Below are 25,450 nucleotides of genomic sequence, written 5' to 3'. Positions count from 1 at the left end.
TATCATTTATTTTACTTTTCTTTATATTACGTATCTTTTGATCAACTTCCTTCTTTGAATCTTTTTTTTTTAAACTGAAATTCAACTACAGACATGTTTATAATCACGGTGCTTAAACAAAGACACTATTATAAGAAAAAAATAAAAATAAATCTTCAGTCCATTTTCCTTTTTCCTTCTTTCTTCTTTCTCTTATTCTTCTTCCCCCTCTTCCTCCTCTTCTTCCTCCTCCTCTTCTACTTCTTCCTCTTCTTTTTCTTTCTCCTCATCTTCATTTTCTTCTTCCTCTTCTTCTGTTCTTGTCTTCTTTTTTCTTGTCTTCTTTTCCTTCTTCCTCTTTCTCCTCTTTCTCTTCTTCCTCTTTCTCCTCTTCTTCCTCTTCCTCTTCTTGGGCCCTGGAGATGATGTTCAATTGTATCTTCTTGGCTGTCTTGTGCAGAAAAACAGACAGGGAACAAGGCAGCAGTCCTTTATAATGGCTCTTTGTGCCCAAACACACGGCAAGGATCAGCAACCACCTTATTGGGTGGGGCCCTTACCGAGTTTGGGCTCTGGAGATTGTGTTCGATGGCATCTTCTTGGCTGTCTTGTGCAGAAAAGCAGCTCTAGCTGTCCTATTAATCACTGCACCCAGCCAGCTGCTCTTGGAGGAGCCCCCTTTCCCTGCTGTCAATGTAGATCACTATTAAAAAATCACAGACACTCACTACAAATGACATATGTAAAATGATTGTTGCCACTCCAAAGTCTAGCTTTATTAAACTTATACTGTTAACCTTTGAGGGTTCTACTCTTTTCTCTTATATTTTTTAATTTCCATTTTTGTGTGCATTAAAAGAGAGGTAGTCTTATTCAGCGAATATAGCCCAAACCCTATATTTTAACTGGAAAAGTACACCCAGTTCTTTTACATGCTGGAAAATATGGTATTTACTTATACATACATATTGTATATGTATATAATATATAAGTAAAATATAATGTACACATTTATAAAATATATTCATTTCACTATAACATCAGGAGAAAATGCTCTATCTAAGAAACAGACAAGATGCCAAAACACCACTCTTTTATAAGGATATCTTTTAATACTGGAGACAAGTCCAACACCAATAACACCTATAATATGAACAACATCTATAAAATACAATAATTTACACAGTTACTTTAAAAAACCACCCTCAAAACTGAGGATTAATAAATAAAACAGGAGCAGCTTGGCTCTGCCCCCAGCGACTTCCTGCAGCTCTCTCCAGCTAGGGAGACCCCGTCCAAACATGCCGCCCGCGCGAACAGTTTGGCTCTACCCCTGGCGACTTCCTTCAGTATTCTTCAGGTAGGGAGACCCTGCCCAAACACGCTGCCCAAGCAAGCAGCTTGGCTCTGCCCCCAGCGACTTCCTGTAGCTCTCCCCAGCTAGGGAGACCCCGTCCAAACACGCCGCCTGCGCAAACCGCACGAACGCGATAGCGTTCGCGCGAATATAGCTTAACACAACTTATAGGTATAGCCAGCTCAGGCCTAACACCAAAATTTCTTAAATAATCAAGAACCCATAAAATTGGAAAAAAAAAAAAAGGTGGGCATTCAAAGACCTCTGTGCCCCCCAGTCTGCGTGCTTCTCCCTAAAGTGAGTGCAGCGCCCAGAGGCTGCTCCACCTGGGGCATTGGGATCCCTGCATCCACGACCCCCCCCCCCCGCACCAGTGCCCAGGAAGAGTGCATTCCCCTGGGACCATTCCACGTGGGTGTACTCCAAAGCATACCAATAAACGCAAAGAAATATGGGTAAATCAAAGAGAACCCTAATATCTGAAAATACAGAGACAGACCCTATCAAGTTTCCAAGTCCGCCAAAACTCACAGATCCATGGGAAGGTGACCTAAAAGCAGCAATGAGGAAGGAAATGCAAGAATTAATAAAAGAAATGAAAGAAACCTTAGCTACCGAGTATAAGAAATCTATGGATGAATGAATCAGCCAAATGTTAAAGAACATGAGAGAGTCCATACAAAAAGAAATGAAGGAATTAAAAGACAAAGTAACAAGCCTTACAAGCAGAAACACAGAGTTGGAGAAACACATTGAAGAACTTGAAGGAAAACTGCAAACAAAAAATGATCAAGAAACCAACAAAGAAATAAAAGGCAAAGCACTGGAAGGAAAAGTCCAGTATCTAATGAACAAGGAAAAAAGAAACAATCTAAGAATTGTGGGTATACCAGAAGGGGAAATAGGGAAAGGGGAAGAACAAGTAGTCAGAGAGATAATAGCAGAGAACTTCCCCACTCTCTGGAAAGAAACCTCAATGCCAATCCAGGAAGTGAAAAGAGTCCCTAATAAAATAGACCCTAATAAAACAACTCCAAGACATATAGTAATCCAAATGGCAAAAAATAAAGAGAAAGAGGAACTCCTTAAAGCAATAAGAGAGAAAAAAATCTCAAGTACAAAGGTAGGGACATAAGAATCAAACCAGATCTTCCATTCAAAATAATTCAAGCAAGACGACAGTGGAATGACATATTTAAACGACTTAATGAAAGAAACTTCCAACCTAGGGTCCAATACCCAGCAAAACTATCATTCATATGGGAGGATAGACTAAAAACATTCTCAAACAAGAACAAGCTTGAACTATTTGTGCAAACTAAACCAATCCTAAATGATCTGCTCAGAGATGAATTACACAATCCAAACCCCCGATTGTAACAAAAACCACCCTACACAACACAACTGCACAACAGTCATCTCTCTCAATAATCTCCCTAAATGTTAATGGACTAAACTCTCCAATTAAAAGACACATAGTAGAGAACTGGATTAGGAAAAATAAAGCAGACTTCTGCTGTCTGCAAGAAACACACCTACAGATACAGGATAAGCACAGGCTTAGAATAAAAGGATGGAAAGTAATTATTCAGGCCAATGGAAAACAAAAAAGAGCAGGGACAGCCATTCTTATATCAGACCAAATTGCATTCAACATCAAGAAAGTGATCAGAGACAAAGAGGGTCACTACTTACTGATCAGGGGAACATTAGATCAAGAAACACTAACCCTGGTCAATATCTATGCACCTAATGTAGAGTCAGCAACATATGTGAGGCAACTGCTCGTAAACCTGGAGAAACACATGAAGGGAAATGTGATAGTAGTAGGGGACCTCAATACTCCACTATCACCACTGGACAGATCCACCAAACAGAAAAATAGCAAAGAAATAAGAGCTCTAAATGAAAAATTAGAAGATTTGGGGCTAATAGACTTATATAGAGCCCTCCATCCCCAGAAAGCAGAATACACATTCTTCTCAAGCCCACATGGAACCTTCTCCAGAATAGACCCTGTCTTAGGATACAAAGCCAACCTATATAAGACCATAAAGGTAAGGATCATTAGAAGTACCCTTTCAGATCACTATGCAACAGAACTCAAAATTGACGTCAAGAAGAAGCAATGGAGAAAAACTAATACCTGGAGATTAAACAACACGCTGCTCAACAACAGCTGGATCAAAGAACAACTCAAGGAAGAAATAAAAAGATTCCTTGAGACAAATGACAACGAAGAGACATGTCAAAATTTGTGGGACACAGCAAAAGCAGTAATTAGGGGGAAACTCATAGCAATACAGGCTTATGTCAAGAAACAGGAAAATAACAAAACCAACAGCTTAAAAGATCACCTCAAAAAATTGGAACAACAGCAACAGAGAAATCCAACCACAACCAGACGGCAAGAAATAATAAAAACCAGAGCAGAAATAAACAACATAGAAACTAATAAATCAATACAAAAAATCAATGAGACCAGAAGTTGGTTTTTTGAAAAAATAAACAAGATAGACAAACCGCTGGCAAAACTCACCAAAAAAAAAAAAAAAGAGGGAAAACACCCAAATCAGTAGGATCACTAATGAAAGGGGAGAGATTACAACAGAACCCCAAGAAATACAACATATCATGAGATGATATTATGAACAACTATACTCCACTAGGCTAGAGAACCCAGAAGAAATCGACAGATTCTTGGAAAAAAACCCTCTTCCAAGACTGGAAACGGAAGATCTAGAAAGCATAATCAGACCAATCACCTCAGAGGAAATTGAAGATGTAATTTAAAAACTCCCTAAGAACAAAGCCCAGGTCCAGATGGATTTACAGGTGAATTCGATCAAGCTTTCCAAGAAGACTTACTACCACTTTTCCATAGGCTCTTCCAAACCATAGAAAAAACAGGAATGCTCCCTAACTCCTTCTATGAGGCAAATATCACACTCATTCCCAAAGATGGCAAAGACATCACCAAGAAAGAAAACTACAGACCAATCTCACTAATGAACATAGACGCAAAGATACTCAACAAAATCTTAGCAAACTGAATCCAGCACTTTATCAAAAAGATAATACATCATGACCAGGTGGGATTTATACCAGGAATGCAAGGTTGGTTCAACATACGCAAATCAATCAACATTATACATCACATCAACAACAAGAAAGACAAAAACCACATGATCGTATCAATCGATGCAGAGAAGGCATTTGACAAAATCCAACACCCTTTCATGTTAAAGACACTCAGTAAAATAGGCTTAGAAGGAACCTTCCTCAAGATAGTTACAGCTATCTATGAAAAGCCAACAGCCAACATTATACTTAATGGTGAGAAACTAGAAGCATTCCCACTAAGGTCAGGAACTAGGCAAGGCTGTCCACTCTCTCCACTCTTATTCAATATAACCTTAGAAATCCTAGCAATAGCAATCCGACAAGAGAAGGGAATCAAAGGAATCCAAATTGGGAAAGAGGAACACAAACTATCTCTATTTGCAGACGATATGATGATTTACATTGAAAACCCTAAACAGTCCACAGTAAAACTCCTAGAAACAATTAACCAGTACAGCAAAGTGGCTGGATACAAAGTCAACACACAAAAGACAGTAGCGTTTCTATATACAAACCACGAAGTCAAGGAGAGAGAGATTAAAAATACAATTCCATTTAAAATAGTATAAAAAAATATCAGGTACCTAGGAATCAACCTTACAAGGGAAGTGAAAGACCTATACCAGGGAAACTTTAAAACACTCCAGAAAGAAATTGAAGATGATCTAAAGAAATGGAAGAACATCCCATGCTCATGGATAGGTAGAATTAACATAGTCAAAATGACTATCCTACCCAAACTACTATATAGATTTAATGCAATCCCTATCCAAATCCAGACACCATTCTTTAAAGAAATAGAACAATCAATCACAAAATTCATCTGGAACCACAAAAGACCCAGGATAGCCAAACAAATACTGAAAAACAAGAAGCTGGGTGGCATCTCCTTACCTAACTTGAAACTATACTATAAAGCCATAGTAATCAAAACAGCATGGTACTGGAACAGAGACAGGACCTCAGACCAGTGGGTCAGAACAGAATTCCCTGACATAAACCCCCAGATATACAGCCAACTAATATTTGATAAAAGAGGCAAGAACCTGAAATGGAACAAAGAAAGTCTATTCAACAAATGGTGTTGGTACAACTGGAAAACCACATGTACGAAAGTGAAGATCAACCCATACCTCACCCCTTATACAAAAGTCAACTCAAAATGGATCAAAGACCTTGAAATCAGACCCGAATCTATAAAGTTTATTGAGAATAAAATAGGCAGAACATTCGAAGACCTATATATCAAAAAGGTCTTCGAGAATGGAGCACCATTGGCAAGAACTTTAGCAACAAACATAAACAAATGGGACTACATCAAACTAAAAAGCTTCTGCATGGCGAAAGAAACCCTACTTAACGCAAGAAGACAGTTAACAGAATGGGAAAAAATCTTTTTACTCGACATATCAGATAAAGGGCTGATATCTAGAACATACAAAGCACTCAGAAAGCTGAGCCCCCCAAAACCAAATAAAGCCATAAAAAATGGGGAGATGAAATGAATAGACACTTCTCTGAGGAAGACAAAAGGATGGCCAACAAACACATGAAAACATGCTCACCTTCACTCATCATCAGAGAAATCCAAATCAAGACAACAATGAGATACCACCTGACACGAGTGAGGATGGCTCACATTAAAAATAATGGGAACAATCTCTGTTGGCGGGGATGCGGTATGAAAGGAACTCTCATACACTGCTGGTGGGAATGCCCCCTTGTCCAACACCTATGGAGAACAGTCTGGAGAGTACTCAAAGAACTCAGAATTGAGCTGCCATTTGACCCAGCAATTGCTCTCCTAGGTATATACCCCCAAGTGGTAAGAACATTCACTCCAAAATATATGTGCACCCCACTATTTATCGCAGCACTCAGTGTAATAGCCAAGTCTTGGAACCAACCTCGATGTCCAACAACAGATGAATGGATCATTAAGATGTGGTATATATACACAATGGAATATTACATGGCAGTCAGAAATGATACAATCACAGACTTTGCAGCAACATGGATGGACCTAGATCATATTATATTAAACAAAGTAAGTCAGAAGACAAAAGAGAAACACAGAATGGTAGCACTATTCTGAAGCACCCAGAACACACATCTTATACACAACTGATACTCAACAATCAAATAACACGGTTTAACAGGGTAGAAACTCCAAACACTGCAATAGTCAACATATACTCAGGAGCAGTGCCCAAAATACTTGAAAAAGGAACAACGCAAACTCTTGATTACACATTATTCCACAAAGAAAACAGCAACACCAAAAACTGCACCGTAGAGAGAACAGGTATGTAATCAACCTTCCACGACAAAGGCCCACAACAATCACTTAGAGATAGTATTCAGGAACACAGGTAAAGAACACCACGGGAAATCACTGTCTCCAATGGAATCATCCCATAACTCTACGTTTTAATGCCTTTATCTTATAATATTTAATATAACCTCTCAGCTTTTATATCCACAGGCATCCTTGAATACAAATGGCGGATAAACTAAGATGGCAGCGCGGGATACCACACGAGATACCATTCCTAGCTTGCACTATGAGATGGCCCCGAGAAAACTCTTTAACATACACTTTATCTCTAGGTTACACCTTCTTGTAGGAACGGAAGCAGGTGACCAGACCACCGAAGCAGTAACTGAGACATACAGAATTAAACTACATGCTCTATTCTGTGAACACATTCAAGCAAACTAGCATTCCCCTGCTATTCTCTCCTCTCTTCTCACTACTTTCTTTTTTTATTTTTTTCTCTTCTTTTTTTCTTTTTCTCTCTCTTTTCTACTCTTCTCTTTACTTTTTTCCTTTTCTCTTCTCCCTTTCTTTCTAAAGTATTTTCTCTTTTCTCCCTTCCTACCCCTTCCATATACCTTCCCCTTTTCCCCCTTTGGAAATCCAACTATCCCTTCACCCCTCAATCCCATACAGACCTCCCGCCATATTAAAACTTTCCACCCTCAGTCCTTAATCTATTAGGCATCAAGATTGACCTCCTACCCCAACGAACCACTACCCAGCACCCAGTCGAGAGGACACCCAGTCAAACCCACACCTCGTCTCCTGCAAGAAAAGGCAGCCAACTCCCCTGCGGATCCATGCTGCGTGGCCCTCCCCACCAACTCCCCCTAACGTGGACTGTTACCTGAAACTGGACTTAGGTCTAAAAGTATCCTCAATGCAAGATCTCTTCCAGGACCTCCCTGCCACAAATTTTTTGCCAATCTGAAGAAGATCTGGGGATGGGATGGAAAGACGCCTGGGAACCCACACACCACAAGAAAAACCCAAAAGACAATGGGAAAACCTGTATTTCTAACATAAGCATAAGAACTGTATCACACCACCTCTTTACCTCCTTTTCTCCAAATGTAAGATAGTCTTATGCATCACTTTGGTCCTTTAAATACTTTGCTACCTCATTTAAAAAAAAAATATGGCCTACATATACATATGTAAGCACATACATTTTTATTACCTATTTTTTTCTGTTTATTATTTTTTCATCTTTTTTTGGGTATGTAACCTGTTTCTGTTTTCCCCTTTTGACCACCCCCAAATGCACCAACAATATAATGTAGCACCATTTCCCCCTGCAAAGGCACACTAAAAAAAAGGGGAATTCTTACATATATATATAAAAAAAAAGAGAGCTCTTATCTATTAGAGATAGGAACTCATAGTTGTTTACAATAGAGGGATTTCTCCTACCTTGAAAATATGTCATGTGGAATTAACTTAGACCTCAGGTGTTTAGATACCATCAATCCAGCCTTGAACCCTGGATCCCAGACACAGGAACGGCACAGTTCTTCACAACTGCTACAGGAAACAAATCCCATCCGGGACAGCCGCAATACTGCGAGGTCACCAACAAATGCCAGCTCTAATATGACATCCTGACAACGAAGAAAATGGGAACAACTTGACCTAAGTGCAGGTTATCCTACCTTTCCAGCTAACGACAAGACAAAATCAGAAGACTTGTCACCCTTTGGTAGGCCCAAAAGCCAAGATTGCGAGTTACAGATGACTGCTGCTAGAACCATGACCAGACTGTATACAGCCTGGGACCAATAAAAAAGCCCTAACCTAGGGTTTGAACTACGATCTGCACAATAAACATGATCCCCAGTTCCAAAGGTCTGGCAGAGACCATTGTAACGGAATGGGGCTTCTGGAAGCACAAAGAAAGACACTGTCCTAGGTGCCATCCTAGGTTCAGTGCAAAGACCAAGATCACCAACCACAGAAGATGAATTAAAATGACACTGATGGAACAGAACTTCTAGAACCACAAAGACTGACTTCATCATAACTCCCACCGCAGGATCTGTGCAGATACTGACATCCCTAGACACAGAGGCCTGATAGTATCACCCAGGACAGAGCAGAGGTCTTACAAACACCACAAAAGCACCACCGGGAGAGTAAATGATCCTGAACAGAGTCTATAGTTGATCCCATGACACTACACTCCAAGGGCGGAGAAACCCCATATCTCTTAGGCCAAGTGAATTCCTTTTCGAATGACCCCAATATTTACTGTGCCTGGGCAGGAGGGAAAAAAACAAAAAGCACAAAACATTATTTATTTTTTATATATATTATTTTATTTTCATTTATTATTATTATTTTTTATTTACCTATCTATTTTTGGTCAATTTCTCTGTTTGGGTGTGATAATTGAAGTTGTCCCCAGTTATACTTATTCTTTCTCTTCCTTTCTGTTCTTCCTTTGTATGCTATGCCATGTTTCTTATATCAAGACCATGGCGTTTTTGTGTGTGTTTGTGTGTTTTTTTTTGTTTTTTTTGTTTTTTTTTTTTTTTTTTTTTGTGGGTTTTTTTTTTTTTTGTGTGTGGTTTTTTTTTTTTTTTTTTTTTTTTTTTTTTTTTTTTTGGTGCTTGTGTTTATTGTTGGAGTCCTCACGGGATATTTGACACTTCTTTTTGTACTGGTGGAATGTTTCACCTTTTTTCTCTCCTTCGTTTTTCAAACCGATGTTGAGAGCCTCTAGAAGAATTCCGCTTATTTTCGGCGTATTAGACTTTTACCCCCGTTTATTACTTTTCTCTCCTTCAAACAAAACCACGTAACTTGAACTAGCTAGTCCTGCCCCCCCCCAATTAGAAGGGGAAACAAGGGAGACACCAGGACCAAACAGGTGCAAGACTACTATGCAGTAGGCTAGATACAGAGGAGACCACATATTCTAGCTACCCTGGGGGTGAGGGAAGAGGATATGGGTGGTAGGACAAAAACGGAGGTGTAGGGAGGACAATTTGGTGATGGGAATCCCCCCTGATTTTATGTAAATATGTACCTAAAATATCATTGTCAACAATATGTAAGCCACTATGATCAAAATAAAAAAAGAAGCAAAAAAAATAAATAAAACAATGGCAAAAAATAGGGTACAATTTAATATTTCAAATATATATGAACTATAAATAATCAACACTAATTGAGGTGTTAAGCTTCAGTATAAAACCTACAAATTAAAATTTTAAAACCAGAATAAAAATGGAAAAACTGGGATTGCAGAGCTCAGAATGACTTTGGAATTATTCAAGGGTCTGGAGTAAATGGTTTGCATGCAGGAGCCCTAAATTCAATTCCTGATGTGGCGTGGTCCTCCAGCACTGTTGGATATTTCCCAAGAACAAAAACAAAAACAACAAAACAGGAAAACAACATAAAGATGTAAAATGGAAGTTGGCCAAACTAAAGAGATAAATTTTTGAATAAATTATTTCTCAAATCAGCAATATAACAACTATTCAAGAAGAACAGATACAGATTATTTTATTCTTTTATTAATTAATTTATTATTTTTGGATTTTGGCTACACCTGGCGGCACGCAGGGGTTACTCCTGGCTCTGCACTCATAAATTGCAGGGACACACAAATTAAGATGTGGTTATTCTTTCTTGGAGGGAGATCATGCAAACACAAAGACAAAGAGACAGACATGGAGACAGACAGACAAAGACAGACATAGAGACAGAAAAAGGTGGGAAAAGGATTTCAGATGCAAATCCAATTCCATTTACTAAAATTCAAGACCCAACTTAAATACTTTTTTGTGGGCACAGTCCACTCATAAATATGTCAATAAGAGGTAGATATATTGAACAGGATAAATAACAGGATCCATTGGCAGGTGAGATGGAATGTGCAGATAATGAGCTCTGTCTTCATCAGGTTGGGGATGTACTGATAATGGAACCTATCTCCAGCAGGTGAAATGTACAGAAAATTCTCGGGGCTACCTGCTTTGATTATGGTCTCTGTTTGGTAGCCTTAAGTCTTAAATGGTTAACATTGAATTCTCAAGTCTGCCTGCTTTTATAGCTTTGTACTGTGCCTGTCACAAGGCCCTGCATTTCAGCCCTGTATGTTCTGCCTATTCTTAAGGGGCTACAAGAAATTGTTCCTGACAGGCTCAGAAGACCACATGAGATGCTGGGGATTGAACCCGGCTTGGCTGTGTGTAATGCAAATGCTTACCTGCTGTGCTATCACTCCAGCCCCAGATTATTTGATTTTTTAAAGTGAATAGAGTAGCATATTATAATTTCTCACAATAATCAAGAAAGCTATCATGTGATTAATTCTCACTGGTAACTGAAGAATGATACTGAAACTGATTTTAATGTTTACTTTCATGAACTCCCAGAAATGTCACTGAATTGCAGCATCCTGAAATTTCTTTTTTTACCTCTATTCTTTATTTTATTTTAATCAAAGGGTGAGCAGTTTTTGGGTCACACCTGATGATGCTGCTCAAGGCTTACTTCTAGTTCTGTGCTTAGGAATGACCATGGGGGTACTTGGAGATCAAAGCAGTAACATACAAGGATATTTCCCAAGTCCTAATTTGGGAGTTTTAATCTTTCATATTATGAAGCAAAATTTAAATATAAAAGTATCACACATAAAATTATGCATCTCAATGATTTATCACAAATTAAAGACCCCTGTGATCATATTCAGGCTTAAAATTCTAGTCCCTGGGGCTGGAGAGATAGCATGGAGGTAAGGCGTTTGCCTTGCATGCAGAAGAACAGTGGTTCAAATCCCGGCATCCCATAAAGTCCCCTGAGCCTGCTAGGAGAGATTTGAGAATAGAGCAAGGAGTAACCCCTGAGTGCTGCTGAGTGTGACCCAGAAAAACAAAAAATAGAAAAAACAAAATTCTAGGCCCTTCCTTTAAGCTCTTGAATTGTATCTCCCAATCGCCCACATGACATTCAAGATTTAAAAACTTAAACAATATTATCCAGACATTAATCAATTACTTCAAAATTCAATATAAATATTCTCTTGCAATGAATGCCACATTTAAACAAAAATTTTTGTCATACCTGATTGTCTTCTTTTCTAATGATACAAACTCTATCATCTTCATTTTTCCAAATAAAAGGACTTAAAGGAAATAATAGATTTAAAAGTAATATTAAAATAAAAATCCATGAATATTAGCTTTTTATATTATATAAATATAAAATATCTATAAATATATAACATAATTTATATAAATATATAAATAATATATATTAAATATAAATATATAATAATTTACTATTCTGTCAACCCCAAAATTAACAATTCTAAGTAATCCTGAGACTTGTATCATAATATCTTTCAGGATCTTGGGGCCAGAGAGATGCACAGTGGTAAGGCACTTGCCTTGCACACAGCTGATTCGGACAGATGGTGGTTCAAATCTCAGCATCCCATATAGTCCCCCGAGCCTGCTAGGAGCTACTTCTGAGCTCAAAGCCAGGAGTAACCCCTGAGCATCGCTGGGTGTGACCCCAAGACAAACAAACAAAATCTTTCAAGATCTCTTATGATTAGCATTAATCATATTTAGTATAGATAATATAGTCCAGTATCTTCATCAAGGTAAAATAACTTAAAAATAAATTGTTATTTATTGTTCTTTTGTGAATTATTGTTTATGAAATTCCTTAATTTCAGAAGCTTTTCTATAAATACTAATTTTAAAAGACATTATGCAAATATCAAGTCAATAATATTGATTAATTTATTTATAACAAAGACTTGGAGATAGAAGTTAGTTCCAAGAAAGTTAAAGACAGAAAACTTTCTGTCAGAGGTGGCCCTTGATGGAAAAAGAATTACAGAAGAATAAATTAAAGCAATAAATTAACCCTCATTATGCAGAAGGAGGGCCAGAGAAATAACTCAAAGGGCTAGTGCACATACTCTGCATGGGAGAGCTAGTGATTTCCAGAACTACCTGGTCCTTGGAGCACTACTGAGTGAAAACTCAGATCTCAGGACTAGAAAAAGCCCCAAACACTGATGGGTGTCTCCCAAACAAAAGCAAGCAAAAACGCCATTGCTAATAAACAAAAAGACCTAAAGCAGACAAATAAAGCTATTATTGATGAAGGGCAGATTAGAACAAGGTAGTTTCAATAAAACAATCACTAACTTTACTCATCTTTAATTTGCAATCCTTAAAATTATGAATATCTCAAATTTTCTTATAGTTTAGATTATGACATTTGGAAACAGTATCAATATTAATTACCTTTTTTCATTTCTAATATATTTATTTTTTGAATCTTCCAATGATCTGGGCAAATCAGAATTTTCACTTTGATATTTTTCAGTCTTGTTTTCTTCTGAATTATCTTCTCCTTCAGCGGATACTGATGTTCATTTATGGCAAATAAAGTTCACAGTATTAAGAAAACTAAAACTAAAACTTCATTAAAAATTGTAATTTTGTTTTCTGATTCAGAATCTCTATAATTTTTACTATATGCAACATAAGTGAACAATTCACAAAGTGAATTCATGAAACATTAAGATTATAAGAAAAGAACTTTTGCTATAATTTAATTTGGGAAAAGTTGGTTTAAGCCATCTTACTAAAAATATGACTATACACAAACAACCAGAGGATGAAATGCTCTGGGTCAGAGCATTGTTATTATGATGTCATTGTTATTATGTAGAATGTAAATCTACAAGACAGGAATAAGTTGGTCTTTACTCAAACTTAATGGACTTCAGGATGTTTTTGCCAAAAGTATCTTTTGAAATAGTATTCTAGGAAACCTCCTCTGAAAAAATAATGAAGTAAATATAAAGCTCTTAATGTCATTGCTATTTCATGTTTTCATTCACAAATATTCCTTTTTTTTTTTTTTTTAAGGAGGGCCACAGCCAGAGAGAGGTGTTAGGAGTACTCTATGCTGTGTGCTCAGGGGTTGCTCCTGGCAATGCCTGATAAACAATATGGTGCTAAAGATTGAACCCAGGTCTCCCATATAAAAAACATGAACTCAGCCTATTAAAAATAAAAATAAATAAAAATAAAAAATTTACACTTTTGTTTTATTTTGGGGGCATTGGGCCATACCCAGTGATGCTCAGGGGTTCCTACTGGCTATGCACTAAGACATTGCTCCTGGTTTGGGGGCCATACGGGTTGCTGGGATCAAACCCAGGTCCATCCTGGGTCAGCTGCGTGCAATCACTGTACTATCACTCTGGCCCCTAGATTTACATTATTATAGAATTCCTTTGTCGCATAATTTATCTAATCCTATATTATGTTTTTGTCATTATGAATAGTGCTATATAACATTTTACTCAATATAATTTTATACAATTTTCATATTATTTTTTTTTCATATTATTTTTTAAACATTAATAGCTGTTTCCAAGATAATACCTTTTTGTTATTAGAATAAAACTGTTTTCCAAATTGTATTTTTTTTCCTCTGGCCATATATTCTTTTGTTCCCAGTAGAAAATAATTACTACTTTGGTTTTTTTTGCCGGTTTCTAACTTTTATGTGAGATTATGATAACAGTTCCAACTGGGTGTTTATTATCAACTGTCTAAAACTAATTAATATAGGCACTTCAGTTGTAAAATCTTGTCATAAATTTTTCAAAATGACATTTTAAATAGTAGTAAGACACCACCTTTTTTTTTTTTTTTTTGATTTTGGTTTTGGGGTCACATCTGGCAGTGCTCAGGGATTACTCCTGGCTCTGTGCTCAGAAATCACTCCTGGTGGGTTCAGGAAACAATATGGGATTCCGGGATTCTAACCACCATCCAACTGCATGCAAGACAAATGCCCTATCATTGTGCTTTCTCCAGCCTCCTCAACCTTTTTCTTAATAAAAAATCTCTCCAGTGGTGATGGTGTTTGTGGTGGGGAGCCAATGCATTAACATTGCCAAGTTTGTGAGTCTTTTGCTCATATATGTCATTTACAGAACACTGATGTCTTAGTATTGATGTTTTAAAGGCAGATTGTGTAATTTTAAAGCTTCTAATAAAAAAGGGGATAGAGTGATAGCACAGCTTTAGGGTGTTTGCCTTGCACGCTGCCATCCAGGGATAGACCTGGGTTTGATTCCCAGCATCCAATATGGTCCCCCAAGCCAGGAGCGATTTCATAGTACATAGCCAGGAGGAACCCCTGAGCATAACTGGGTATGGCCCCAACCCCCCCCTATAAAATAAAAATGTAAACTTATACTTATTGATATGAAATGCCATATATTTTCTAAACTAAGAAGTTTTACAAGAAAATTTTATTTTTATGACTTCTTTTTCACATTTAAAAATGACATTACAAATAAGAATTGAAAAATAATAACAGGACCAAATTCTACCAAAATACTAATAAGTTCTCTCTGAATGGTAAGATTATTGTCAATATTTATTTGACATTTTTGTGTGTAGTGGGGGAGAGCCTTCCAAACCATGTTTAGGGAGTCTTGAGGACTATCAGTCATGCACAACTAATCTCTGTGGGGCTGATAGTTCAATGCTTGGCCAGGAAATGCAATGCTGCATAGGTCAGGCAGTGCTGGCAGCCACCAAGGCTACAACTGGTAGTACTTAGCAGGTCATAAAGTTCTGGGAATTGAACTGAGGGACTACTGCAAGCCAGTCATGAACTCAAGTTCTTTGATTAATTCCCCTATACTTATTTCCTTTTCTATAATTACTAATATTTCTAAAACAATTTCTTTCCCTCACTGGTGTCCAGGGCTTAATCCTCACTCTAAATTCAGGGATCACTCCTGGTAGGGCTCAGGAGATCAGATGGGAAGTCAAGGATTGAACCCTGTTGGCCATATGTATGTCAAATTCTCTAATTGCTGTACTATTGTTCCCATCTACTTAGAACAAATTTTGTAGAGGCTGCTGCTTCTGTAGAGAGAAGGGTAGGGTTTACTCCTAGCAACACTCAGACTCTGGTTGTGGGTCAGTTTAGTGCTCTGACCCAGAAAAGCAATATTACTTTGGTCCTCTCATGCTGAGGATACCTGAGCTATACCTAGTAGTGCTCAAAGAGCCATCCAGTGTCCAGGATCAAATTCTGAGTTCCCACATCATAGACTCTACCTACTTGGGCTATCTTGGAAACATGAAATTAATAGAAATGTTATATGTAATAATCACTTTCTCTTTTCCTTTAGCTATAACTTTATCTTAGACATAAATTTATAGTTCACAGTGTTTGGATTTAATTTTTATCTTAGCATGATACTTAATTTTTTCTCCGACAAGGCAATGCCATTATTTTGAGGCCCAAATTGAACTGAATTGTAGTTTCCTTTCTTTTTTGCCCATAATCATATGATTTGGTTTGCCCAGAATTTGCTACCATATCTGATGACTAAAATGTATATAATAAACACCTTGCCTCCCTATTCCCAGTTGGAATCACCTTCTTCCTGATTCCAATCAAGATCTTTCACAGTACTTTCTAAAAGACTAGAATCTGTTCCAGGTTCTTCATTTGATAAAGATATATTCATTGGTTTGTAAATTATTCCATCATCCTCAGCAACATTATTATTGATCAGCTGGTCATCTAAAGAAGTTTCAGTTGATGCTGAAAAGACATTTCCCAAATGATCTACTATAGGAAGCAAATATAATTCTGGTTGAAGAGCCTAAAAATACATAGGAAAAATATTTTTTAATTATTCTGTAATGTGGAAAATAGTAAGTAAAAAAATTAGAATACACTAAAAATCATACATTACATATATATGGAGGAGCAAATGATTTAAGCTTCAGTTCAGATTCCTGATTTGTCTTAACCTATATAAATAAATAAATAAATAAACAAACAATATGAAAACTTTCTTTATGTTTTAAAATTGCTTTTACCCCTACTATTTTCCCAAAGAAAGTATATGTAACTTGACATGATAATTAATTCTAAAATCAGATGACTAAATAAGTGGTACTTAGAAAAAAATAAATGTTTTATCTCAAAGTTGTACTACTGAGGTCAAGTGGTACTTAGAAAATACCCCAAAGTAGTGCTATTGAAGGGGCACTAAGTAGTACTTTGGGGTGAAATATTTATTTTTCTGCTACAATAATTTAACTTCAGTAAATATTCAAATGATTCTAAGTACCTTGTTAGATGCTAGTTATAACTGAAAAAGTTCTTGCACACAAAGACTATAATGGCAGATCTTAAATAGTCACATTAATAAGCACATAACAATGCCTTCCCTTAACTAGACTGGAACAGAAAGTACTATTAAAGAATTTAAAAACAGAAAATCTTGGGGCTGGTGAGATAGTATTGGAGTTAAGGTGCTTGCCTTGAATGTGGTTAACCTCAGTTGGATCCCCAGCACATCAGATGATCCCTTGAGTACTTCTAGGAGTAATCCCTGAACATTCAGTAAGCCCTGAGTTCTGCTGGGTGTGGCCAAAATACCCCCCTCAAAATGAAAAATCCTAATTTAAGAAATAAACTTTATATAAAGATAAAAAACCAGACACCATGGGAGAAATAGTGCTCTGCCTGTTTTGCAAATGGATAGTCATGGACTCAAATCCCCGGTGTTCCATGTGTGCTGAGCATTATCCTGACAACATTACTGATAATCCTGACAATTGTGCTCCCTGCAATCCCTAGCAACATAAATAATTTCTGACTGTATCATAGTTAAGTGTCTGAGTACTCCCTCTCTGCAAGTACCACAACTACAAAGAAGTGTGTGTGTTTGACCAGTAAGCTCAAAGTCTGAAAAGTATGTGTATGAGCACTGGAAAGTGCAAAACCATAAAATGTGTGGTTCAATATAAAATGCAAACTCCAGAGAGCATATGTACAGGTACTACAACTAAAGGAGTTCAAATCTTTTTTTTTTTTTTTTTTTTTTTTTTTTTTTTTTTTTGGTTTTTGGGCCACACCCGGTGACGCTCAGGGGTTACTCCTGGCTATGTGCTCAGAAGTCGCTCCTGCGGGGGATCGAACCGCGGTCCTGTCCAAGGCTAGTGCAGGTAAGGCAAGCACCTTACCTCTTGCGCCACCGCCCGGCCCCCAGGAGTTCAAATCTTAGTGAGCACCACAGCCAAGTAGGTAAGCAGTGGAATCTAACCTATGACCCTCAGTGAACAACACAGGCAAAAAAAATGAAATGACATACACAGACAGGCATGTGTTTATCACTGGTTACTGCACCACCACCAGCAATAAAAAGGTAGGGAGGTGAGAATAAAAATAATTTAAAAAATAATTTTACTTTCTTTCCCTGCCCCTATAACTTTAAAATGTGAAAGCTTATTATATTGGGAATTCTAATTAGGAAATCGCTCTACTTTTGTTTGTTTGTTTGTTTTGGGTTACACCGGCAGCGCTCAGCGGTTACTCCTGGTTCCATGCTCAGAAAATCGCCACTGGCAGGCACCGGGGACCATATGGAATGCCGGGATTCGAACTACCGTCCTTGTGCATGAAAAGCAAACGGCTTACCTCCATACTCTCTCTCCGACCCCAATTTCCCTACTTTTTAAAAAAGCCTATCGATAGCTTATAGATACTACAAACAAAAGTGTTCAATGATTGTCAGAAAATGTGTTAGCATCAGATAAATTTCACACCAAATAATGCTAGTTGTGCTTGAAACAAGAGGAATCTATTTTCCCATAACAAAAGTATGTGTTAAAAAAAAAAACACTAAAAGATCTGAGACAGACAGATAGTACAATTGGTAAGGTACAATTAGTACCTTATAATTAGTAAGTACAATTCGTACAATTGGCCTTATACCTGGTCAACCTGGATTAACTCCAGGCATCCCATATAATCTCCAAGAGCATCGCCAGGAATGATTCCTGAGTAAGGAGCCAAGAGTAACCTCTGAGAATTGTTAAGTATGTCCTCTCCCCACAATAAACACTAAAACATTAAAAGAACATTTAAATTAAAATAAGTGTATTACTTATGTGATCTCATTTAAATTTTCTATTATTTTTTTTCTTTCTAAGGAAATTCACAGGCAAAACAAGCTCATCATTTTAGCACCCAATAATATGACAAATAAATCTATCTATTCTTGAAGATGTATTTGCTAGTAACATTTTCATTATGATTGAGTCTGAGCCTTTAGAAAACACAATTTATTAATATATGCTTTTGTTTAATCAAAAGTAAAAAAAAAACAAAGAGGGGACCACCTACTCTAGCAGTCCCGGGGGGTGATGGTGGGGTATATGGGTTGCAGAAGGGGAACTGGGATGGGGGAGGACAAATTTGGTGATGGGTATTCCCCTGTTTCAATGTTGATATGTACCTAAAATACTGCTGTAAAAGATATGTAAGCCATTATTATAAAAATAAAAATTAAAAAAAAAAGTAAAGAAAAAAGAAACTTACCACAGCCAGGTTATTTCCAATGCATTTCAGAAATAAAAATTTTTCTGCAATAGCATCTTCACCAAGAAAGTCAACCAGTCTCTCCCTCAGGGCTTGTAAAGTAAGGTCAGGAGATACTCTGAAATATCATGGCATTATGTTATAAGGTAACTTTGGCAAGTATAATGAAGCATAATATTAATTTAAAGTATCATATATGGTTTTAGTATTATTTTGTATTTTTGTGTATTTTCTATGCCTTCAGTAAATACCTTTTAAATAAAACTTAACTCTAAGATTATACATGAACACTTTATAAAAAGTTATTGTTTGGGGCCGGAGAGGTGGCGCTAGAGGTAAGGTGTCTGCCTTGCAAGAGCTAGCCAAGGTAGGACCACGGTTCGATCCCTGGGCGTACCATATGGTCCCCCCAAGCCAGGGGCAATTTCTGAGCGCTTAGCCAGGAGTAACCCCTGAGCATCAAACGGGTGTGGCCCCAAAAAACAAAAAAACAAAACAAAAAAAAGAAAGTTATTGTTTGCTTAATTTTGTTTGGGAGACATACTCAGTGGTTTTAGGGGAAACTCACAAGTCAGTGCTCAGGGGTCACTATTGGCAGTGCTCATGGGATCGTGCAATGCTGGGATCAAACCAGAGCTAACTCTATGCAAAAAATGCACTTAACTTTTTGAATTCTCTAATCCATGAACATCCTTTTTTGTACTGAATAGGAAAATAATTATCCACTTTTCTAATCTACCTCCAAACATTATTTTTATTTTATTATAATTTTTTTGTTTTGTTTTGTTTTTGGGTTACACCCGGCAGTGCTCAGGGGTTAATCCTGGCTCTATGCTCAGAAATCACCCCTGGCAGGCACAAGGGACCATATGTGATACCGTCCTTCTGCATGAAAGGCAAACGCCTTACCTCCATGCTATCTCTCTGGCCCCCAAACATTATTTTTAAAAAATAACAATTTTCTAGGAAACATATGCTCATACATATAATGAAGAATAATTTTGCCATATTAATTTTAGAATTAATGCTTAACATTTCTTTGATGATTAAATGTCAGATTCCATATCTTTGTTCACAAGGAGTACTTCATTCCTCAATGCCTAAAATTTAAAGTTGCCATTTTTGCTCTTGTTCTGAGTTCTGTTTTTTTTTTTTAGGATCTTGTGGAAGACATAATAATTTAATTAAAAATATTATTTATAAATCAGATTCAAAATGGCAGGCCAACATATCAGGATAGAAATATGGTAGTTAACAGAATGGAGAACAAATATCTGCTCTTACTGATCTTACAATTAACTAGAGGGAGGAAAAAAAACAAAATAGGAAAAATATAATGATATTCTAAGTGTTTTAGAGAAATATAAAGCAGGGAAGAGAACAAGTTATGATAGCTTCATTTTAAAATACAGTGATTAGAAATGATCTAAACAAAAAATAAATATTTGAGTAATGAGATCTAAAAGAGGCAGAATAAATTATTCTAGAAAAAAAGAAACTAAGTATGAGTCCTAAAGTAAAGGCAAGTTTGTTATGTTCCAAAACAGAAAGAAGACTAGTGTTATTTAAGAAAGTAATGAAGACTATCAAGTATTTGAAGTATGTTCAAGAGAACATACAAAACGAATTGTTAGGTTACATAGCATCACATATTTCAGAGAATGCAAATATATATAAAATTAGTGTACATTTCCATGTGTACATGTATTGTATTTATTGTATACAGGTCAGGAAGTACTTATTGTGTATATGCTGGTGGTGTCCATTTTGTTTGTTGAAAAACCAGTTTTTCAACAGGTTTCTAATTCAGAATATTTTTCTCTGAATTTTCTTTGTTTATAGCCATAGTAATACACAGGATGTATATTATTTTCTTGGTGGCAGTATTTGGCTAAGTGAAATCTATTTTTAGCATTGTTTAATTTATCTATACCACAGCACTATTTAGTGATTCATATTTCCTGAAAATATTTTTATTTGTAGGAAAAATATTGCTCTTTCATTTGTTAAGAACACTGTATTATACACACAAAATACCTTATAAATCCAGCTGAAATAAACTCGTGAATAACTTCTATTGAAATAGTATTTAACTTATAGTTCCATGATCCTTTAGGGACATAATAAACATGAAGTTCCACCAACTGAATAAATTGAGAAGAACATTAGTTAAGACATTTTTAAGTGGAAAGACTGATAATCTCTAGAATTTTAATAATTAGAACTGAAATAAGTATGAAATATATGCATCCTTTTGGGAAACAAAAAAATAAAAAGAATCAAGCATTTATTCTTTGTTGTTGTTTTTTTTAATGTTTGGTTTTTGGGTCACACCCGGCAGTGCTCAGGGTTTACTCCTGGCTCTGTGCTCAGAAATCACTCCTGGCAGGCTTGAGGAACCATATGGGATGCCAGGATTCGAGCCACTGTCCTTCTGCATGCAAGGCAAATGCCTTACACCCATGCTTTCTCTCCAGACCCACCAAAATTTATTCTTTTTAGCCACTTAATACTTAGAATAAATTTTCTCGTGGAAATAATATAAGGCATATGTCCTAGGATTACCCCAATGTCTTTGACATACAGTATTTTTAGTAATCTTGAATACTACACACAGTTTTATTATTATCTTTCCCTTTCATCCACATCTTGATAACTCCATTAGTGTAATCTTGTGAATCCTTACACTTAATGATTTTTTTCCATCTACCAGAGTTGTAATGATTGCTCCTTTTCAGCACTTGAAAAAGTGCAAGTATTTTATTTTGAGAAATAGTTGTTTTCCAAAACTACAGGAAGCACAAGTGATAATAAAAAGAATGGTCAGTCTACCAAATGGTTGCTCTACCTAGCACATACTTGTATATTCCATCATTTTTCCTATTAATGTTTTGCTGTACCCTCAACTACTTATGTATTTAAAAAATATTTAGATGACTACATATGACAAAGTGTAATTAAAGCAAATATTGTTACATTTTAGTCTAATAAAGTTTTTATTTAGTAAATATTAAAAATAAAATATAATTATATTTTATATATTTAAAATATAAATTTTAAACATTTGAAAGATTTTAAAATTTTAAGTAAATATGACAATAATTTTTATAGGAATCATATGATTCTTGAACTGAATGTTCAACTTAAATTGTGACCAAAAAAAAAAATGTGAGCTTCTCCAGAGGGGAGAGAACTGTAAGCACACATTTCAGGCTAAAATACGTACTTTATGTTTATACTTTTATAAAAGAATATTAGCCAACAGTTCAAGATATCTGTATAGAGTCAATAGTGACATTGTCATAAACTATTTAAAAAATAAATCTCTGGGGCTGGAGTAGTGGCACAGTAATAGGCGTTTGCCTTGCATGCGGCTGACCCAGGACAGAGTTCAGTTCGATATTCCAGCGTCCCAAGCCAAAAGCAATTTCTGGGCGCTTAGCCAGGAATAACCCATGGGCATGTGGCCCCAAAACAAAACAAAACAATAAATCCCTAATTATACTGTATAACAATTTATATTGTTTTATCCAAAAATTAAAAGAATTATATATATTTTAATTTTAGTACAAAAAAATTTTCTTACCTCTGATGACTGACTTGGATTAATGGACATATTCACCAATGTTTACATAGGATAACTGTTAATTGAAATTGTGTGTGTTCATATCGTTCTTCATTTAAGTAGCAGTTCATAAAATTATAGTGAATGTTTGACTCTTTTAACATAATATTCCATTCAGTTCTTATCTCTGATTTGTTCAAAAAGTGAAAAGAAAACCACAGACTTAAAATAATGAAATTTTAGAAATATATGCACTTATTATCTTAATTAAAGAGACATACTACTAGTAAACAGTTCTGATAATTTCACTGACATGACATGAACATACATCCTATAAAGTCAAGTGATAATTTACATCATAATGGATTTTGACTAAGCATATTTTAAAGTAGGAGACTGAATTTACATAAATGAATAAACTAATGGTAAACACTTCACCATTAGCATTTCTTCCTGGGGTTAGATAATAATAAAAATGTAGACAATAATTTTAAATAAAAATGTCAGTCTAATATGTCATGTGGATACAACTCAGTCTCCATGAGATTGAACAGTGTTAATTCAATCTCAAACCCCATATCCCAGAAGTAAAACTGATACAGCTCCGGGCAACAACACCAGAAACTAAGCTCCATTGGGAGATTTATAACATCGTTCTGACACCAACTTGTGCCAGTGTTAATATAACAACGAGGACAGCATGGAAATGAATATCCTAGAGACTGAGCAAAAACAGGGAGCACAAGATACAGAAGACTGAACACAACAACAATGATAGAACAGAACCTCTAGAACCGTAAAGACTCTATCCTAGAACTTGTCCCATGACCTGCGCAATTACCAAAATCAGTGGCCTGATTTTCTCATCCATAACTGAGAGGAAAGTTTCCTGGCACTACAAAACAAAAACAAAAACAAAACAAAACAAAAAACAAACAACTCTTGGGATATGGTAGAGTATATATGGAGCCATGAAAGTATTCGTCAAGAGGGGAGAAACCCTGAATCTCTTAGGCCACGGGAATTCCCTTTATTTCCCAATACTTACTGTGCCTATGGAAAAAAAAAAAGTGGGGTAATACCAAACCCTGCCACTCCAGCACTCCTTTTTCTTGTTTTGTTTTGTCTGTTTTTAATATTATTTTCCTCCTCTTTTTTCTTCCACTTTTTTCTTTCTTTTTCACTCGTGTGGATATTATTTGGTGTTCTATTTTTTTTGCAGGGTGCATTTTTCCTTCCTCCCTCCCTCCCTCCCTCCCTCCTTCCCTCCCTCCCTCCCTTCCTTCCTTCCTTCCTTCCTTCCTTCCTTCCTTCCTTCCTTCCTTCCTTCCTTCCTTCCTTCCTCCCTCCCTTTCCCCCATCCCTCCCTTTCCCCCCTCCCTCCCTCCCTCCTTCCCTCCCTTCCTCCCTCCCTTCTTCCCTCCCTTCTTTCTTCCTCCCTCCCTCCCTCCCTCCCTCCCTCCCTTCCTTCCTTCTTCCTCCCTCCCTCCCTTCCTTCTTCCTCCCTCCCTCCCTCCTTCCCTCCCTCCCTCTTTCCTTTCTTCCTCCTTCCTTCCTTCCTTCCTTCCTTCCTTCCTTCCTTCCTTCCTTCCTTCCTTCCTTCCTTCCTTCCTCCCTCCCTTTCCCCCATCCCTCCCTTTCTCCCTCCCTCCCTCCCTTCTTCCCTCCCTTCTTTCTTCCTCCCTCCCTCCCTCCCTTCCTTCCTTCTTCCTCCCTCCCTCCCTTCCTTCTTCCTCCCTCCCTCCCTCCTTCCCTCCCTCCCTTTTTTCTTCCTTCCTTCCTTCCTTCCTTCCTTCCTTCCTTCCTTCCTTCCTTCCTTCCTTCCTTCCTTCCTTCCTTCCTTCCTTCCTTCCTTCCTTCCTTCCTTCCTTCCTTCTCTCTCTCTCTCTCTCTCTCTCTCTCTCTCTCTCTGGTAATTGCTACCAAATTTTTTTCTTCTCTTTTCCTTATCCTTTTAATCTCCAACAAAATCTCATAAATTGAATCATTCAGCCTCATAAATTGAGGGGGGGGGAATGATTCCAGGACCAGTCATATGAACATGTAGTGAAAATAAAAAAAAAAAAGATCAGACTTGAACACCAAATCAAGTCAATGACAACAGAATAGATACCCAATCTACAACAAGCTGTAAAGTGGAGACCAGTTACACTAGTATTCTGGGGGGGGGGGGGTAATGGAGGGAGATGTGGGAAACATGCTGGGAACAGGGGTGGAGGGAGGACAATATTGGTGGTGGGAATGCCCCTCATTCATTGTCACTATGTACTGTAAATAATTCTGTGAAAGACTTGTAATACATTTCGATCACAATAAAAATTTATTTAAAAATGTCAGTCTACATTAGGCAAATATTTGTATTAATGATAGTATTTAAAGTGATTTATGAAAAATAAATACAACAAAACACAAAAATTTGGGGCTGGAGCAATAGCACAGCACTAAGCATTTGTCTTGCACACAGCCAATACAGGACGAACCCCAGTTCGAATCCCCGTATCCCATATGGTCCCCAGCCTGCCAGGAGTGATTTCTGAGCACAGAGCCTGGAGTAAATCCTGAGCGCTGCCAGGTGTGACCCAAAAACACAAACAAAAGAATTGCAAGTGTCTAAAAATTGTAAAATAAGGATATGAATTAGCCTAAGAACTTTATCAAAATGAGACAATCCTTAATATCCTAATCACATCAACTACCAGGG

The 25,450-nt window shown here is 36.9% G+C and overlaps 2 protein-coding genes across 3 annotated transcripts in view; both read right to left on the bottom strand.

Annotated features, from left to right (window-relative positions):
- Positions 1–22,800, bottom strand: part of SPATA1 (spermatogenesis associated 1) — a 35,223-nt gene extending 12,423 nt beyond the window's left edge. The window contains 8 exon segments of the mRNA XM_049771259.1: positions 11,853–11,913; positions 13,052–13,160; positions 14,994–14,999; positions 16,227–16,455; positions 16,544–16,606; positions 19,185–19,302; positions 21,222–21,328; positions 22,771–22,800. Of these exon segments, the coding sequence (XP_049627216.1) occupies positions 11,853–11,913; positions 13,052–13,160; positions 14,994–14,999; positions 16,227–16,455; positions 16,544–16,606; positions 19,185–19,302; positions 21,222–21,328; positions 22,771–22,800 (723 nt within the window).
- RPF1 (ribosome production factor 1 homolog) overlaps positions 1–25,450 on the bottom strand; it is a 1,036,037-nt gene that overhangs the window by 979,743 nt on the left and 30,844 nt on the right. The window lies entirely within an intron of this gene.

Source organism: Suncus etruscus, chromosome 4, assembly GCF_024139225.1.
Source record: "Suncus etruscus isolate mSunEtr1 chromosome 4, mSunEtr1.pri.cur, whole genome shotgun sequence".
Classification (NCBI taxonomy): domain Eukaryota; kingdom Metazoa; phylum Chordata; class Mammalia; order Eulipotyphla; family Soricidae; genus Suncus; species Suncus etruscus.
Note: the sequence above shows the minus strand (reverse complement) of the source record. Positions and strands in the feature narration are given on the sequence as shown.